Source organism: Hypanus sabinus, chromosome 7, assembly GCF_030144855.1.
Source record: "Hypanus sabinus isolate sHypSab1 chromosome 7, sHypSab1.hap1, whole genome shotgun sequence".
NCBI classification, from domain to species: Eukaryota; Metazoa; Chordata; class Chondrichthyes; order Myliobatiformes; family Dasyatidae; genus Hypanus; species Hypanus sabinus.
The window spans coordinates 138,175,401-138,194,627 of NC_082712.1; the positions used below are offsets into that span (position 1 = coordinate 138,175,401).

The following is a 19,227-nucleotide window of genomic DNA, read 5'->3' on the forward strand; positions in this document are numbered from 1 at the left end:
TTGTTTCATGCCAGTTTTTCATAGGATCATATTTTGCCCTAAGTGGCAATAATGCTGTTCCATTTCAATCTATTATATGAGCAATATTATCAGTAGAAGCAGAAGCATTTACATATCCTTGGGATAGCTTGGTAATGGATGTTCTTTATTCATTACATGATGAGTGCTGCTTTTGCTCTTCATTCAGATCTCAAAGATTGGAAATGCACTGAATTTATCAAAATTGGCTATGGACCTCAACCTGCTCATTATATTACACATATTTGTCACTGTGGTGTTGAACTAAAACTGTGAGCAAATTATTCCACAAATCTACATTTATTTAACAGGTACACTGAAACAAAATATTTAGTTTTTATTGCATATCTACTGTACAGATTCAGCAGGCTCAAGGTACTGCAATGTAATGATCATTGTAGGTGTATTACGTACATAAACAATAATTTCTTGCAGCATTTCCTGTTGAAATTAACATCAGTTTTTTGATTAAACACACACAAAACAGAAATTTTGATTTTTTTTTTGGTGTTTTGTTTGTAGAATACATATTTTTACTTGCGTTTGGGAGAACTGAGCTGTGCCCAGAAATGGTGATTTGGAAAAATATACAGTATAAGTAGATTTATGTGCGGACTTTGCTGATTATCTGCTGTGTCTGCTGCTGTTGACCTTGAAGAATCCTGTTTTATTTCAGTAAAATAAATAGTTTCTTGGCTCATTGTCATGTTTAAAGAGAGGTACAGTGAAAAACTTTGAATGTCATCCATACAAATTATTTTGTGACATCAGTACATAAAGATAGTACTTGTGAAAAGCCATAACAGAATGCAGAATATGGTTTTGCAGTTACAGAGAAAGTACTTAAGATACAGGGCAACAATGAGGTAGATTATGAGGTCAAGTGTCCATCCTGCTCTTTGCTTAGTTTGTTGTTCAGGTAGTATAAAAGAAATATTAATATTGATTTTGACTTAATGCCTATGCAAGGGAAAAATCATGCCATCCCTTTCTTGAGACTTTCAGCATTTTAGACACCTGCTGCAGGTAAGTTTTAACAAAGCTGATTACTTGAATGTTACTAACACTTCTGGTTAGATCTTGATTGTCTTAAACTCATGGCAAGATACAGGTGCCTTGAAGTTTGAGTGACATGCTATAATTGCTAATACCTCCTTTTATGACTCACTATGTTACCTACAGCTGGAGGAGCTAACTTTACTTCTCATCCAATTACGGAGACACCAATCCAAGTTGGCTAATGTTCGAAATCATACTCTTAAGCAGTTGCATCTAAACAAGCTGAGTCAGTCCAGCCATCAGGTCAGCAGCTGATTGGCTTGCATATGTCACCTGATGTGATCGTTTGTCCCAGAATACTTTGTGAGGTTACGTCTGATGCTTTATGTGGCTGTACTTATAATTTAAATGTTTACAGCTTATGGAGCTTCTAATGCTTAATTCCATTGAATCTAATTTGGTCATTTCTCAGATATCCTCAAACGCTTGTGTTTTTAAATAATATTTAATGTTTCAACAAAATTTGTAGCCTCCTTGCATCTTTACTCATTTTTTTTTCAACAGAATATTTGATTGTAAATGATAAATGGTTTAACTCAAAATCTAGAGCAATTGGAAGGACTATTTGGTAAAAATCAGTGGAAAATCAGATGCAATCAAAACTTCCAGTGATTGCTGGCGCAATGAAGGACAGATATGTCACCAGTATCACTCTGTTCAGAGCACGTATGAATCCAGACCAATTACATGACCACAGGGCATAAAGTGTTTCTGGTGCCATGCCGCAGAGTTGTATTTCATGAGAAAAAGATGAAAATTCTAATATTTACTCTGAGCCAACAACCTTTTGTAAACCATTAAGTTTGAAATTGAAACAATTAACTTTTTACCCTACTAATGCTGTCAAATTACTAATTGTGAAGTTGTAAAGAATTGAATTTCTCACCCAAATTTAAAATATATTCTCTGACCTTCCAAGCATGAATATTTTTTGCCAGTTATTTTAATTGCATCTTTATTTGCCTGGACATTGGCCAGAAAAATCTGTTCTGCTCTCAAGCCTACCTTAGCATTTGATTGGTTAGCTCTGATCTTTTTTTTCATGACAGTGGAAATTTAAACATGTTCCAATCAAATATTTAGTTTTTATAAGCTGATGGAAGATTTTGTTAAAAGTGTTGCAGTCTTCTGCTAAAACAGAGCATTTCTGCCCAGCCTTGCATTATTTGACCAATGCATGAACTTTTGGCTTCAGTTTTCTTATGGAAGAGTTGATCAGGAGCAACTACGCTTTTGTTTTATGGCACTCCTTTTGTTTATTCCCAAGTATATGGAGTAGAGGCTGTTAAAAATATGCATTGCATTTATGTGTACAAATCTGCTTGTGAATAGCTAAAATCCAGAACTTTGTACCCATGATACCTGAAAATCTTTCTTTAAAGGAATATTTAGTTACTCGGTTTCATCACATGAAAACAACAATTATTACCAAGGAGTACTATTAATTTGTGATGTTCAAAGTTCTGGAACTTTATTATGCAGTGGAATTTATTTTTCCTTTTGAAATGATGCACGTCATAGGGATAAAAAAGAATTGGAGGGTGCTGATTAACATGATTTTGATTTTTTTTTCCATTTTCTCACCTGCAACATCAGGCTGATGACACATACATGCAACTGAAGAAGAATCTGGAATATCTGGACCTAAAGGTGGGACTGGGCAGTTATTACCTACCTCCCTCTTCTGTCTTCACTCTCTGTTCATTTTCACGCAATTTTCTCTTTATTACTCTCACACTGCTTATCTGAGTTCGTTGCTGCAGTACAATGTTAGCCAAATGCTAATTTTCTAAGAAAATTTAAAAACTGAATTATCCGACTTAATTTGTGCTGTTTCGGAGATGCTTAAATAGAATCTCACAGATGTTAGAATTAAAGTAACATGGCTAATTTAGTAAATGAAAGTAGGCTCATTTCCCACAAATGCATTACACTCCTATAATCGCTTCTGCCAAGAAGAATATTATTGTGCTGAAACTATTCTCTCGTAAAATGGAATTGATTTTAATGAATTATACTAGAAAATGCCAATGAGAGCTGTTGGTAATCACAGTTGTAAATATGTCTGAAAAATGTTTTCATCTTGCCACAACTTTTAAATGTTGGCAACATACGTACATTTGTTTTCACATTAATGAAACATCAATTTCACTAAATTTTCATTTCCTTAAACAAAGCACGTCTTTTCTGCAGCTGTGTAGTAAAAGTTTGTTCAGCGATGGAAGACCAAGGAATGTAACTTCTGTTGCATTATGTTCAGTTTTTGAGTTAACGTAATTGCAAGAAAGTGCAAAGTTACTTGGTGAAATATGTTTGTTATTTTGGTACCCTCAATGTGCTCTTCTGTCTAAGTGACTTGCTGGCTTATGACAGCACATAATTATTAGCCAGTGTGCAATGGACATTATTGCTGCCGTAGTGTACTACAGCTACCATATGTAGTAAAAGACAGACAAACATACTTTATTGATCCCGAGGGAAATTTGGTTTTGTTAGAGCCGCACCAACCAAGAATAGGGTAGAAATATAGTAAACTAAAACCAAAAATAATTAAGTGATAATAAGTAAATTTATGCCAAGTGGAAACAAGTCCGGGACCAGCCTATTGCCTCAGGGTGTGTGACACTCCGAGGGAGGAGTTGTAAAGTTTGATGCCCAGAGGCAGGAATGACTTCCTGTGACGCTCAGTGTTGCATCTCGGTGGAATGGGTCTCTGGCTGAATGTACTCCTGTGCCTAACCAGTACATTATGGAGTGGATGGGAGACTTTGTCCAAGATGGCATGCAACTTGGATAGCATCCTCTTTTCAGACACCACCATCAGAGAGTCCAGTTCCACCCCCTACAACATCACTGGCCTTGCGAATGAGTTTGTTGATTCTGTTGGTGTCTGCTACCCTCAGCCTGCTGCCCCAGCACACAACAGCAAACATGATAGCACTGGCCACCACAGACTCATAGAACATCCTCAGCATCGTCCGGCAGATGTTAAAGGACCTCAGTCTCCTCAGGAAATAGAGAAATAAAAAATAGAAAATATAAAAACATCATGAAGTTTAAAACACAGAACAACCCTTCATATTCCCAGCAAGCTGAAGACATTAGTCAATGTGGGGCTTTGCATGTGGTTTATTTAGATGAGTCAAGGGATCTCCAATTGATCCTATGTCTTTGATGTTACATGTAAGGTGGGGAAATGGTTTTGCCAGTCTTGCCCTGATATGCACCTCTAATACAGTCTTTATTAGAACTATGTGAAGCCTACTCATGGCTGTATTGTGGCAACTGATGGCAAAGATGCCCCAAATTGATAGCACCACAACTTCTCATTGGGAGCAGCCAATGGGAATTCCATCATGGCTGGAGATTGCACATTAAAGTTCACACCTCTCAGATGACTTCCTATAATATGGGGTTACTGAATGTAATTGTTCATAATAGTCACAGCATCAAATTTTTGTGCAGATCAATAATTGTATTATTGGCACCTAAAACCATAAGTATGCCTGAGCATAGGGCATATTTGAAGCAGTTTTCTTGGATAGTATTATTTAAGCATCCCAAACACACAGAACCTCAAAGTGTCAATTTACATCAGCACAGAACATGCACTTCCTCAGAACTGGTAAACTGCTAACTCACCTAGCCACTAAGCTAGCTCTGGAGTGCATTTCCTACAATGATTAGGTGCTTGAAAATGCCCTGCACATTGCAAGATTGACAGCTATTTAAACCACAGCTGCAGATTGAACCAGGTTTTAAACAGCTTGAAATGAACTTTTTTACCATTCAGAATATTCAGGTCATTAAAAATAAACATTATAATGCATTTAAAACTAATAATTAATAAGAACTCAGCACTTAAAGCAATTAAATGTTTTTAATTAATATAAACTACCAGGTTCGGTGGACATATTTTCCAAGCTAATTGTTGTGAAACTGTAAAAAGCTCTTTAATGCATGGCTTCAGGCAGAATTGATTTCTGCCTTCCTTGTGCTGAGTCTAAATGGAATGGTATCCATAGACATGTAGTATGCGGAATTTTGTTTTACTTATCATTCTCTGCATTGGAAGTTTCTGGATAAAGATCAACAGTCCAGCTCCTTGAAGAAAATTAATCTTTGAAACTTGTTTTTATGTGAAAAAGGATTTAGTTCTTTACTGGCATACATGATGAATAAACACTTCATGGGTTTCTATCTGGGTACAGGTATCGATTTTAATTGACGTTTCAGTGACAAGCTCTGCCATCTTCATCAGGGATGATGCCTGGGCATGTCTAGTCCATTGATATTTATACTCCTGTCATCTGTCCCTCCTGATTGGTTAGTACTCAACCAATCAGATTTCTGCTAGTGGGACAGGTGGGACGCGGGAGACCTTATTGAATGAGGGCTAACCAATCAAGTGGGATGGATGATGGGAGTATAAATACCACCGGACTGGCCACGTCCAGGCATCATCCCTGATGAAGATGGCAGAGTTTGTCATTGAAATGTTGATTAAAATCAATACTTGTTCTTGGCTGGAAGTCTTAGAAGAGTTTGTTCTTTCTACATGTTAACAATTACGCACATGAACAAGAGGCATATTTTGACCCATAGTAGATAATTTTTCTCATATTTACATGAAACCATGAAGCAATTGCAAATTACTTTTTTTCTGATTTATTTTTCTTTGCACACTTTACTCATACTATTTTGAAACTATTGAAGTGTGTTCTTCGTTTGTCTGGCAATTGCCTCTTCCAGATGGGAATCTGATCATGAAATAGCCTTCTGTGTTTGAATGTTCAGATGTTTTTTTTTAAAAAACAAAACAATGGCCTAACATGCAGTCAGCTACATTCATAAGTCCTATCATTCATTGTTAGACTGATAACTCACCAGTTTCACATACAAGTTATGGGTTCTGTCTCTCATCAAAAATCTTTAGCTCTTTCCCATTAACCTCTTTGTTATTTGTGTCTGTTTCTGAACTGTTCAGCTGTAAATGCTTCTTTCATCCAACTACCTGGAAGGTAATTTGAGTTACTCACAGTAATGCAGTATATTCATCTGCCATTATATTGGTCCTACTTGCAATGGTAGTGGTGCTGTAATCACTTGCACTGCCTCAGATATTGTGTGGTGTATCTGCAGATTTTGCTGTATAATGACACCTATTTTACGTGTGTGTGTTGAAAAGTTATCAGAGGTTGCCTTCACAAGAAATTAGCTGTTGAACCCACTTGGTCGATGCTGGCACTACTGCCTTACTCAATTCTTCTTCCCACTGCTTCTTCTCTCTCTAAGCACCTACCTTCTGGTTATTTTTCTGCTTAAATAAATTTCTAAACATGTTTTTTTCATTAAGGAAGTTAAAAGAAAATGGCTCTGGCCAATATTCCTATAAAATGTAATGATTTGTTTTCTAAGGAATAAAGTGCAGTGTTAGCTTTCAAGAATCCTGTGTTCCCTGTATGTACCTTGAAGATTCTGCTTTTAAAATGTTAACTTTATTGGATTCAATTAGATATGTTTGCTAGTAACCAATGTTGCTTCTCAATAATCCATTGAAGGATTATGATGGAGTTGGAATCTAATTAAAACTCTAGCAGCAGTTTTTTGTACTGTTTTGAATTGTGCAGGATAATTGCTGATTTCCTACATAATGATTCTTATTGGGTGTGTGCCTGTGTGTTTGTAAGATATTAGAGGTGACTGTAATAAGAAACAGCACCCGTAAGAGGTCAAAGCTTTCAGGATTAACTATTAGAGGAGAAAATTGGAGATATTCCTTGAAGCTTGATGTCCAGTGAGTTACATCTTAAACACTGCCAGTGGAAGAGAAAGATAGCCAGTTTGATTAACTTATGTTCTGCTAATATGTATTCATTTAAGTTTTCTGATTATTATTCTTTTTGATGTATCATTAAAGTTTTTGGATACTTTGCAACACACCCAAAATCCTGGAGGAACTCAGGAAGTCAGGTAGCATCTATGGAGCGAAATAAACAGTTGACTTTTTGGGCCAAAACCCTTCATCAGGACTGGCAAGGAAGGGGGCAAAAGACAGAATAATAAGATGGAGGGAGGGGAATGAGTACAATCTGGCAGGTGATAGGTGAGACCAGGTGTGAGGGAAAGGTGGGGGAGAAGGGATGAAGATAAAGCTGGGGGGGGGGAAGAAAGAGGTGAAGGACTGAAGAAGGGAATCTAATAGGAAAGGACGGTGGATTATGGAAGAAAGGGAAGGAGGTAATCAGAGGGAAGTAATGGGTTGGTGAGGAGAAGAGAAGGTGTGGGACGACATCCAGAATGGGGAGTAGAAAAGGAGTGAAGTGGGGGGGGGAATTACTGGAATTTAGAGAAATTGATTTTCTTGCCATCAGGATGGAGGTTACCCAGTTGGAAAATGAGGTGTTGTTGTACCTCCTACCTGAGTTTGACCTCATCATGGCAATAGAAGAGGCCACGGACAGACAAGACAGAATGGCAAGTTGAATTTAAATAGTGAGCCACCAGGAAATCCTGCTCTTTGTGGCAGCGGAGCAAAAGTGCTCAACAAAGTGGTTCCCAGTGGCCGATATAGAGGAGGCCTCACCAGAAGCAATGGATAAAGTAGATGACTTCAACACACTTGCAAGTAATGTTTAGCTCACCTGGAAGGGCTGTTTGGATCCCTGAATGGCTGTGAGGGAGGAGGTGTAAGGGCAGGTGTAGCACATGTCGCGCTGTCATGATTTCTACCATCTGCAGAATCTCTTGTGTTTATCTTCTGAATACATTGATGCTATCAGTGTATTTTTCTTTTCATTATACGTGTGATTTTTTTATTATTAGTCGTCATTGATTTCTGTATTTCTTCAGGTATGAACTACCATTTTTGAGTTTTCCATTCGACAGTTTTGTATTATCTTGAAAGGATTGTTTTTGTGATCTGGGCCTCCATTCTGACTTATCTGGTTAGTTGTATATATGCAGTCTCTTTCAATTAATTATGAATTGATGAGAATGTCAAATAAATACTAATTAATAAAACCTTTAATCATGTTTATCAGGTTATCAATATTATAGAAATGTAGGATATGAATCCCAGATTTTTTTTTACTAGAAATCATCTTGCTATTATTTTGATTTTAATTTACTAACAGTATTTTGTTTATCCAATGTTAAATTAATAGACTATAGTATTTCATAAAACATTGCATACAAAAGTGCGAAGTGGCCATTCAGTGCTACATGTACTATGATTTGATTTTTTTCAATTAGTCCAATTCCTCTGTGTGTTCCTTTGTAGCAAAGAAGGGAAATTACTATTTGGTATTCTTAAAAATTGTATTAAAGCAGCAGACACACAAATTGCTGGAGAAACTTGACAGGTCAGGCAGCATCTATGGAAATGAATAAACAGTTGACATCTTGACTCAAAACATTGACTGTATTCATTTCCATCGATGTTGTCTGACCTGCTGAATTCCTCTAGGATTTTGTATGTGTTGCTTTGGATTTCTGTCATCTGCAGACTTCCTCATGTTTACAATATTATTAAATCCAGTTTGATCATTGCTCCAGCTCATGGATTCAGAGTCACTATTAAAATGCTGCATAAATTTCTAGTTTGAAGTGTCTGGTCATTACCCTTTTGACAACTTCCTTATTGGTGACAAACATTCAAGGTGTTGAATCTTACCATCAAAATGTAATTTCATTAATCGTCCCTGCTTGAAAGGCAATAACCCAAATCTATTCTGTGCCTTCATGTAATTGAAGCCTTTATTCCAGGACCTCCTTCCCATGAAGCTCCTCTCTGTCCAATGCATCCCGAAATACAGTGTCCAAAATGGCACAGATCTCCAGTTTGGGATTTTGTCGTATTTTTCAAACTAGCACCTTCTTTCCTTTTCGACTTGTGGTTTATAAAACCCTAATCAATCAATATGTATCAATCTCCCTCTCTCTCACTCACTCTCACACGTATGTGCGTGTATCCAAAATACCACACACATGTGTACACAGATACGTTTTGTTTTAAATGAAAATGTGAAATTGCGAATTGCGTTACTTAACTCCTATGAAACACCAAAACATTGGAAATTAATTTGGATTTCATAACCATCTGGTTGAGTTTATTTTAAGTCTGAAGAATTAAAAATAACTATTGGAGATCTGCATCCTATCCTCGATGGCACTTGCACTCATTCCCAGAATCCATTGTCCAATTGCCAGCTCATTCAGTGACATCATTACAGTTGAACAAGGTGCATATGAAATCTTAAGTCCCATAGACTGAGAGAGAAATTGTACCGAAAAATGTTGCCCAGATTCTACACGGCATTTTAATCAACAAATTGACACTGAACTGCATATTTGAATAGAGAACAAAGTGCAGGGCAGTGGTCAATTCTAAGGAAGAATGAAGTAAGTAGTGAGATTTTTTTTAACCTAATTCCAGACCTTAGGGTCTTGGCAACTGAAACATGACTGTTCATTGTGATGTGACTAAATCTGAGGATACAAGGAAAGCCAAAATTTGGATGAACATGGGTATCTGTGATTGGGGATTGCATAATTGGAGGGCCACGTCCATGGGAGGATTTATGAATGAGAAAGAGTTCATCAGGAACCATGGTCCATAATCAAGCACAGGAGTAAATGGCAAACTATTCTAAAATGAGTTGGGAGTATTGGCATCAAGTTCGAGGAGGATATGCCATATTAGTTAAATCTGTGGGCATGTACTATGGATGAGAGTGTCAGCAGCAAATCAGTTTGAGGAAGTAGCAAAGTTGGCAAGCTAGCATTAGATACACTTTTAAAGATGGTGTTTCACACTTTTAAAGAATTTCAAATATGATAACATTGTTAACAATTTGGTTCAGTTTGATCACTGTCAGGAAAAATGGCAGCTGAAGAAAATTTTGATGGGAAGGAGACTTGATGTGGCATTAATTAGTCACAGTAGAAAGGCTCAGAAACATTTCCTTTTGAGGTGAGGTTATTTTAAACAATATTATAGGTCAAAAAAGCTTGAGTAATACCAAGTGTCCTCAATATCCACAAGGAAATAGATACAGCATATTCAGATGTTGCAAAGGTGGATGTGTCGTTGGCCAAGCCAAAGGTTACAAAGTAGACAGAAAATTCATTGCTTGGGATTTTCTGGTCAACCCGGGCTGAATGAAGTGGCTTCAGAGGAGAAAGTTTTTCTGTATTGGCAAAGACAGTATCTGGATTAACAAAGAAACAGATTAACAAGGTCACATTCAATTAAATAGCAAAAATGACTTTGATTATACATTAGCATGGACAAAAACCTGTTTTGGGAAGATTAAAGAAGGGAATGGTAGATTAATTGAGCACAAATTTGGATAATTACACTTCGTTCCTTGAAGAAGAAAGAATGCTTGAAGATAACTCAAGCAATGGTTCTGTTGTTTTTGAAGTAATAGTATGCAATTGTTGAAGTTTTGGAGAAACACTACCTGAAGGAAGAGAATCATTAACCATACCAGTTCATGTAAAGTCAACAGGTGGAACGTAGCAAATGACTCACTCACCCTGATTTTATTGAATATACCACCCCTGGTAACCCCCCAGCCCACTCTCCCTCCCAAGTGGGTTTCCTAGGGCCACATTTTCTATTTGTGATGCTATTGTTTCACTCAACTTGTACAGATATTGTGGCCATCCCATGGACAGAGCAGGCCAAAAATAATGGTCTAGGACGATTTCCAAACTACTTCCAGAGTTTTTTTTTTCACTTTTTAAGTGTCCTGGTTCAAAAGCATATCTATTTGAAAAGAAGCACGAAGATTAGATTAGATTCAACTTTATTGTCATTGTGCTGAGTACAGATACAAAGCCAATGAAATGCAGTTAGCATTTAACCAGAAATGCAAAGAATAGTGTTGTTTACAAAACAACTGCGAATAAAAAGTAAGTGCTACAGCACACAAATATAAAAGTACTGAGACAGTACAATATGGGTGCAATACTGCTTAGCGCTGTGATGTGAGGTTCAGCAGGGTCACAGCCTCAGGGAAGAAGCTCTTACTGTGTCTGCTGGTGCAGGAGCCGAGGCTCCTGTAGTGCCTACCAGATGAGAGGAGAGTAAAAAGTTCATGTTTAGGGAGAGATGCATCCTTGATAATGCTTTTCATCCTGCCCAGGCAGCGTTTATGGTAGATGTTCTGAATGGTGGGCAATTGGATGCTGATAATCCGCTGGGCAGTTTTCACCTCACGCTGGAGTGCTTTGTGGTCCGATACAATTAAGATAGTTTAGACTACTAGTAGCAAAAAGAGGAAAAATAAACCATTCGCCTTTACTTGCCCTTGAATTAAGGCCAGTAATCCCATTCAAATAAATGGTACTTATGCCTGTTGACTTTGTCATAATGTTATGTTCAACACTTGCATTCAATGTGTGCTATAGTGGAATGGGAGATCAGATATGTTTAAGTTTAATCTCTACCTTTTTTCTAAACTGAAAGCATACATATTAATCTGCATGTGTTAGAAACCAGCTGACCCTCCAATGGGGATTCATTATCATGGATAAGTATTAGCCAATCTAAACACTGCAACAATTTGGATGTTAAGACTCCAGTAACAATGTTTAGGCTCACATGTTATGTAAGCTGATGGCTTTGAGTGGCATTACAGAATATTCTGCAGAATAAGAGGTCTACATTTTGAGTTTTGGTCTCTGAATCAAATTGAGAATTGGTGCCCAGATACTGGTTAAAGGTTTGTTTGAATCTATTCAGTTGGTGGTTTCTCATTGACTAGCGAGAACCTTGTTGATTGATACTGTTAAAGCTCTTTAGAAGTTATTTTCTGGGACTTGGTTAGCAATTCGTCTCAGAAACAGGAAAATGGACCTCAACGTACTTGGCACTATCAATTGCTGTTAAGCGTATTGATTCTACATAACTGAAAAAAAAAGAAAATCCTTTTTGCTCTTTTATAATGTCACAGACCATTTTTATTAATTGGTTGACGGCAGTCACAGTACAAAGAAAATTTACCAAAATTTCAAGGAAAATCAGAAGCACTGCAGATATCAGCAAGATGGAGGAAATAATTAGATTAACTTCTGGAGGATTATTGATAACTATTGTGATGACAATATATGCAATATTTTGATTACTTCTTCATACTTAATAGATTCAGCATAAACTATGATTGAATGGATTTTTCCCAGACACCTTTCATGACATAATGCTGCTCTGGGGAAGGTGTTCCCGTTATTGTAATGCAATATATTCCTCTTATGTTTGGAACAGATCAAATCTAATGTACCTTTGATCAACATGATTCACAGAATGGTAACGAAAGTCACACCAAGATTTCGACCCTGTCTCCAAGTAAGGCTGCTTGTTCCAGCTGTAAATTAAGAAAAAGTCATGCAGCTATTCCATCAACAGCTTGCTTTCTACCATGGATGAATATTCAATGTTTAGAAATCAGTGTGTCCTGTTTCTCAGTGATTTGGTCATTTCTGTGAAATTAAAATATTGCTTTCAAAGATTGATCTTCCATTTCAGGCTACAAACTGGGTTTACTTTATAATGTTCAAGACTTTGTTAAATTTAATTGTGCTCATACTTACCTTGTGAGAATGAGTGATTTCATTAAAGGGGCATCGTAGATGGGGGAAAATTGGCAAAACTCTTCTGATTCTAGAAGTGTACCTCAACCATACAAATTGAATTGAAATGCAACATTGTATCTCCTGTGACTTCATCAGGATGAACCTAATTTGCAATTTTTGCACATGCATGTATCGACTCACAAACTTGCTCATGCCAACATGCTCACACTTGCATCATTTGATGAACTTTGCCATAAGACATTGCCCCTTTAAGGAAGGCATTTTAAGCAACATGTGGCATGCTTCCCATGGCAAGATGTAGCATTTTAACGTGTGCCATAACATTTTTGTTTGTTCAGTTTTACCTACGCTACTTCAGCACAAAGATACAGTGGTATGAAATTAAGATTAATTCTGCTAGGTAGTCTTATTTGTTACAACCATTTATATTAATTAAGTTGGACGATTCTGGATGCCGTGTAAAAATACTTGCAGGTGCCAAGTTAATTGGAGGCTAGTTTTGGTAGATGGCTTTAATAATGTGAAGAGACAGAGTGCATACAATGTTTTTCTACCAAATTGAATGTTATTTGGGGACAGAAGTATGGATTCATTTTAATGCCTTTCGAGGTTAAACACACACACACACAAGCAAAATTTAAACATTATCAAGGTAAGATGTGCATTATGTGGGAGAGATTATGGTTTCATAATTGCCATATGTTTATTATTGCTACTTCAGTTATGTCAAATTAAAGATTTCCTCGGTTAAATTTTCATCACATGATGGTCTGTAGTTTTATAAATTCATTAAATTCCCAAACTATTCCTCTCCTGACAAAATCAGGTCATACTGAGCTTTGAACGCCCAGTTACCAGCATTCTGTCCAGGTCCTGCTCACGAAGATTAGAAGTTGTTAGAAATAACAAATAAACACTTGCAGAGTTGTGCGCACAAAATGCCGGAGGAACTCAGCACGTCAGGCAGCATCTATGGAAAAGAGTAAACAGTGGACATTTCTAGCTGAGACCCTTCACCAGTCCTGTTGAAGACTTCTCAGCCCGAAACATCATCTGTTCACTCTTTTCCTTAGGAGCTGCTTGGCCTGCAGAGTTCCTCCAGCATTTTGAGTGTATTACTTCGATTTCCAGCATCTGCAGATATTCTCTTATTGGTGACTTACAGATCCTTCTTTCACAATCTTACTTAGGGCATTAGCATGCTTGATGATAGATGATGCCTGTCGATGGCCAAGGGCAAATCAAACACGAGCAGCAAGTGCATCTTTTCTGAACTTTATTTTTTTTTGCAAATGGTCACAGGCATGTGCTTCCTAGCACAAGTCATCGGGATTTAATCAAGAGTGGGGACTCTGGTTAGTTCTTAATCTGCACTCTGCCACCCTCTCTCAACCTCTTCCATTAGCTCCAAGACCAGTTGTGACAATCCCACCGTTATTCCATGCACTGCTTCATTGTGTGGCGAATATTCTGGTCTAATCTTGAAAGGCTAATAATAATTATTTAGGAAGTACTTGCTTGTGGAGTGGTTTCTTTCTAAATATTGGTTAAAAACTTTATGGTTCACTTGCTGTTTATTTTGCTGGCAATACTCCTTTGGTATTGTGCTCTCTCTTTACAATTCCTTCCTTTCGCTATACTTTTCCTAGATCCCTGAATACAAATCAGGTTTATTACCACTGAGAAATCTGCTAAATAAAGAGCACCTCCCACATGGAGTTTTATCTATTTGGTATAAGGTGACTTTAGCATTAAAACACATTCTAAGTTCACTATTGCTGCTCTACTATTTCATTGCTTGCTTTTATCCTTTTTTTCATCTTATGCCAGGTGACAGGGCAAGAACCAGTTAGACGTGCTGTGAAGCCAGTTAAAATTGCAGAAAGCAACGCTGACGTGAGTCTACTTTCACCCTCCATTTTCTTTCATAGAGGTAGAAGCTACCCAATATTATGTGCTATTGAATTGTACAGTTCAAGTGCAGGTAGGCTATATGTGGGTATTTCACAGGCTGACCTAATCTTCTCTGGAACTCAGCTGGGCCAGAGCAGGAATAGTGGTTGTGCAGCCTTCTCTCTTCGCCTGAGTTGATGACAATGGGTGAGATTGAAATTAGGAAGTTTAAGCCAATAACAAGATCCTTGCGTATTTTAATATTGCATTCAATGGTAGATTTAACATTAGTGAGCTTCAACCAAATGCAGTTGTAATTAGAATTGGAAAAACAAAAGAAAACTGCCAATGTTGAGGTCTGAATAAGATCATAAAATGCTGGAAAACTCAGCAGGTCAACAGGTACATTGGAGTTTTCTGTAACAGTGCAGGAGGCCACAAACAGATAGATTAGAGTGGCGCAGATAATTAAAGTTGCGAGACTGAACTCTGCCAGTCTGCAAAGTTTTCAGTGAATCTGCTTTTGTTTTTTTCCCTTTGCAGAGGAGAGAATGTACTTTGGATAAACCAAATACAGTTGGGTAGCCACAATTCACTATTACATTAAGGCCCGATGTCAGTTTAAAAAAAACAGCAGTTCTTCTGTCTGGGCACTTTGCAGCCTTTCTGACTATTGATTTCTCAAACTTCATGTAACTTGCTTCTTTCTGTCTGTATCAGAACTGGCCATTTTTGACAGTCATCCACCTGAATTTTGGCTTGGTTTTTCTCTCCCCGCTAGTTTTACCTGTCCAGCTAGCCATGTACTGCTATTAACAACACTTAACACAGACAAACAAGTGACTTCTGATTCTGTCACATGAATTAATTTAATCTCTTAGCAATATTCCCTTTGTTCCCTCATCCCTACCCCATCTTCTCTGCATCTGGAAGTTCATATGGCTTCTTTTGTCTGAAATGGAAAATTAAGAGGACTCAAGCCTGAAATGTTGACTTTTTTCCCCTCAAGTTCTGAATCTGCCTCTGCAGATTTGACCTGATCTGAGTATTTCCAGCATTTTCAATTTTTATTTTTGATTTCTGGCATTTGCAGTTTTTGGATTTTTTGATTGTAATTTGAAAGTAGTTTTCTTTTCAGATTTCCAGTTTTTTTTCTATATTTATTTTATTACTGTTCACTTTTTGCTTTTATGCTATTGTAAAGGGGGTTTCTTTTTTCTTTGTTACTGTTGGGAAAGGGTTTCTTTTTGTTAACTAGCAGGAATGCTAATTTACTGATACCGAGAATGGTATTCCTTTGTAAACCAAATGGGGATTAATGTTCTTTCTTCTGAGTCTGTAAGCTTTTGTTGATGGGCTTTTGGGGAGATCGGCGCGAGGGGGTCGAGAGAGAGGACGCAATGCTCTAAGCTGGGCGAGGATCGGACCCCAAAGGGGGGTCCGAGGAGGGGGGGGGATGAAGCTAGATGTGCTTGGTTGACCACTCGGAGGGTCCTGAGCTGTTTGGAGAGTCCGAGGAGTTCGGAGGGTCCTGAGCTGCGAGTCGAGGAGTTCGGAGGGGATCGAATGGTGGCCAGAAGACTTCAGTAATTGAGCTCCAACGGCTGTGCACGAAGTGGTTTGGACTTTGATAAGTTTGGCGCCTTTTCTTTAATTTTCTCTTCATATATACTGTATCGTTATTAATCACTTAGTTATAGTAACCTTTATAAATTGTACTCATTTAATCGCATATGGTGTACTGTCTGATTTTGGGTGAGGCGGGGAGATCACACAGCATCCACACCAGCTGATTAGCCAGTTTGGCGGGGACGAAGGCTGCTCCCCCTAGACGAGAACGAGCTGAGCGAGCCTGAAGCGACCCAGGGGGTTACACTATTTTGTCCTTTCAACAACTGGCACAGACTTGAGCACGAAGTAGGCAAAAAGACTATAAGACATTGGAACAGAATTAGGCTACTCAGCACACCATGTCTGCTCTGCCATTCCTTCATGTCTGGTTTATTATTCCTTCCAACCCCATTCTCCTGCCTTGTCCTGGTAACCTTTGACACACTTATTCTTCAAGAACCTATCACCCTCCACTTTAAATATACCCAATGAGTTGGTCTCCACAGCCATCTGTAGTAATGAATTCCACAGATTCACCTCCTTCTGGCTGAAGAAATTCCTCCTCACCTCTGTTCAAAAAGGTATCCATGTATCTTGAGGTTGGATTCACAGCTCATAATTGTTCATCTCATTCTTGTGTGCAAAATGTGCCTGTAAACCAGAATAATTTTCATTAATACTGTTGTGTTTAATTTTACGGATTGTTAAATATTCCACTGTTTCTAATCCTATCAGAAATAATGTCAAAGAAGTATCCAATTTCTAGTACTGTTTCATTAATATTCATTTTTTCTGCTTCCAGGCTAAGTTGACTAGGCTTTGTGAACGAGACAAAAGTCTTCAAGATCTGGAAGCAAAAGTTCGTCAGCTGAAGATAGATAAGGTATTCCTCAAAGAGCCAAGAAAAGCATATAAGATACGAAATAGTAAGCAGCATTGGTCTCACCAGCATCTTGAATTTGCATTTGTCATTCAACAAAATTACATTGAAGTTTATCAACAACTTCCCATGTCTTCCCAAAGTCCTTTTACTAGGCACAATCATGGTTCTGAGTGTAAATATCAATGGAGAATTCCAGTCCTTTTTCAGGAAGAGATGGGGTGTGGATGTAAAATGATTGACAAGGAGGAGAAGGAACCAGTTTCTGTGCATATCGGTCCGAAATATATTTTGCTACCTTCCATTTGTATCCGTGGAACGTATTCCTGGACTTTCAGCCCGGGTGAACAGGTTCGAGCATGTACCACATTAAAAATTTCATGTTTCAATGAGGCTACCATATTCACTTGAGAATATTGACCCATTCGATTAGTCTCTCTGCAGTGTAGGAAATGGTGCGGCTATGTTTATAGTGCTCTGCAACAGAGCATTACACCGCTGCAATTTGCCTATCGCCACAGTAGGTCTACAAAGGATGCAATCTAATTGGCTCTTCGTGCAGCCTTGGATCCCCTAGACAATACTAATACTTATGTCAGGCTGCTGTTTATTGACTACAGCTTAGAGTTTAATACAATCATTCCTACAGTTCTGATCAAGAAGCTCCAAAACCTGGCAACTGTACCTCCATCTACAACTCGACCTTTGACTCTCTGACAAGAAGACCACAGTCTGTGTGGATCAGAAGTAATATCTCCAACTTGCTGATAATTAACACTGGCGCACGTTAAGGAAGCTGCTCTACTCTCTCTACACCTATGACTGGGCGACAAGGCACAGTTCAAATGCCATCTATAAATTTGTTGTCAACACAATTACTGTTAACAAAATTTTCAGAAGGTGATGAGGAGGTGTACAGCGCAAGATACATCAGCTAGCTGAATGCTGTCACAGCAACAATCTTGCACTCAACGCCACTAAGACCTAAGAATTGTAGTTGTAGAACAGAGTGATCTAGGAATAATGGTGCATAGTTCCCTGAAGGTGGAATCTCATGTGGATAGGGTGGTGAAGAAAGCTTTTGGTATGCTGACCTTTATAAATCAGAGCATTGAGTATAAGAGTTGGGAGGTAATGTTAAGATTGTACAAGGCATTGGTAAGGCCAAATTTGGAGTATTGTGTACAGTTCTGGTCACCAAATTATAGGAAAGATGTCAACAAAATAGAGAGAGTACAGAGGAGATTTACTAGAAAGATACATGGGTTTCAGCACCTAAGTTACAGAGAAAAGTTGTACAAGTTAGGTCTTTATTATTTGGAGGATAGAAGGTTGAGGGGGGACTTGATAGAGGTATTTAAAATTATGAGGGGGATAGATAGAGTTAACGTGGATAGGCTTTTTACATTGAGAGTAGGGGAGATTCAAACAAGAGGACATGAGTTGAGAGTTAGGGGGCATAAGTGTAGGGGTAACATGAGGGGGAATTTCTTTACTCAGAGAGTGGTAGCTGTGTGGAATGAGCTTCCAGAAGTGGTAGAGGCAGGTTTGACAAGTTTACTTAGGATGGTAATTTTACTATCACCAGTGATGTTCAGCATGCGGAGCTGTGTACTGTTTTGATGTTGTCTACAGATTGATCAGAACTTCCTTTGTATATGTCCACATCTAATAAATATGACTTTTTTTGCATTACCTTCTGGGTCATTTGTTATACTTACCACTGTATCTTTTTAAGCAGTAATTCCAATTCTCATGTTAAACTTTCTCTCTGGATGCTGGTATCTTTTCCATTCTATTTCAGTGAATGAATGATTTGCTGCTTCTGTATAGCTTTGAAATGTCCATTTGTTGCTGTACCCTGTAGAGAAATCTAGGTCTTGAGGAAAGTGGAAATAACTGTCTTTTCACATGAGAGTTAAAAGATCAAGACAGATACAAAATTCTAATTTGTTTTGTCACCTCAGGATAAACTTGAATCGGTGTTGGAGGTAACTCACAGACAACTGGATCAGTATAAAGGACAACCAAACCACACCAAGAAAATAGCCTATCAGCAGCGGCTTCTGCAGGAGGACCTGGTTCAAATCCGAGCTGAAATTTCTAAAGTCTGCACGGTAAGTGCTTTCAATAATCTGTAGGACACATTGCTTGAACGTGTAATT

General features: G+C 38.0%; 1 protein-coding gene across 9 annotated transcripts in view; it reads left to right on the forward strand.

The window, feature by feature from the left end:
- Positions 1–19,227, forward strand: part of plekha7b (pleckstrin homology domain containing, family A member 7b) — a 422,578-nt gene that overhangs the window by 347,363 nt on the left and 55,988 nt on the right. For 8 of the 9 annotated variants that reach the window (XM_059975737.1, XM_059975736.1, XM_059975739.1 and 5 more), the window contains 4 exons: positions 2,674–2,727; positions 14,509–14,574; positions 16,985–17,065; positions 19,030–19,179. In XM_059975737.1, the coding sequence (XP_059831720.1) occupies positions 2,674–2,727; positions 14,509–14,574; positions 16,985–17,065; positions 19,030–19,179 (351 nt within the window). The remainder of the gene's footprint in view (positions 1–2,673; positions 2,728–14,508; positions 14,575–16,984; positions 17,066–19,029; positions 19,180–19,227) is intronic. The other variant, XM_059975738.1, reaches the window with a different exon arrangement.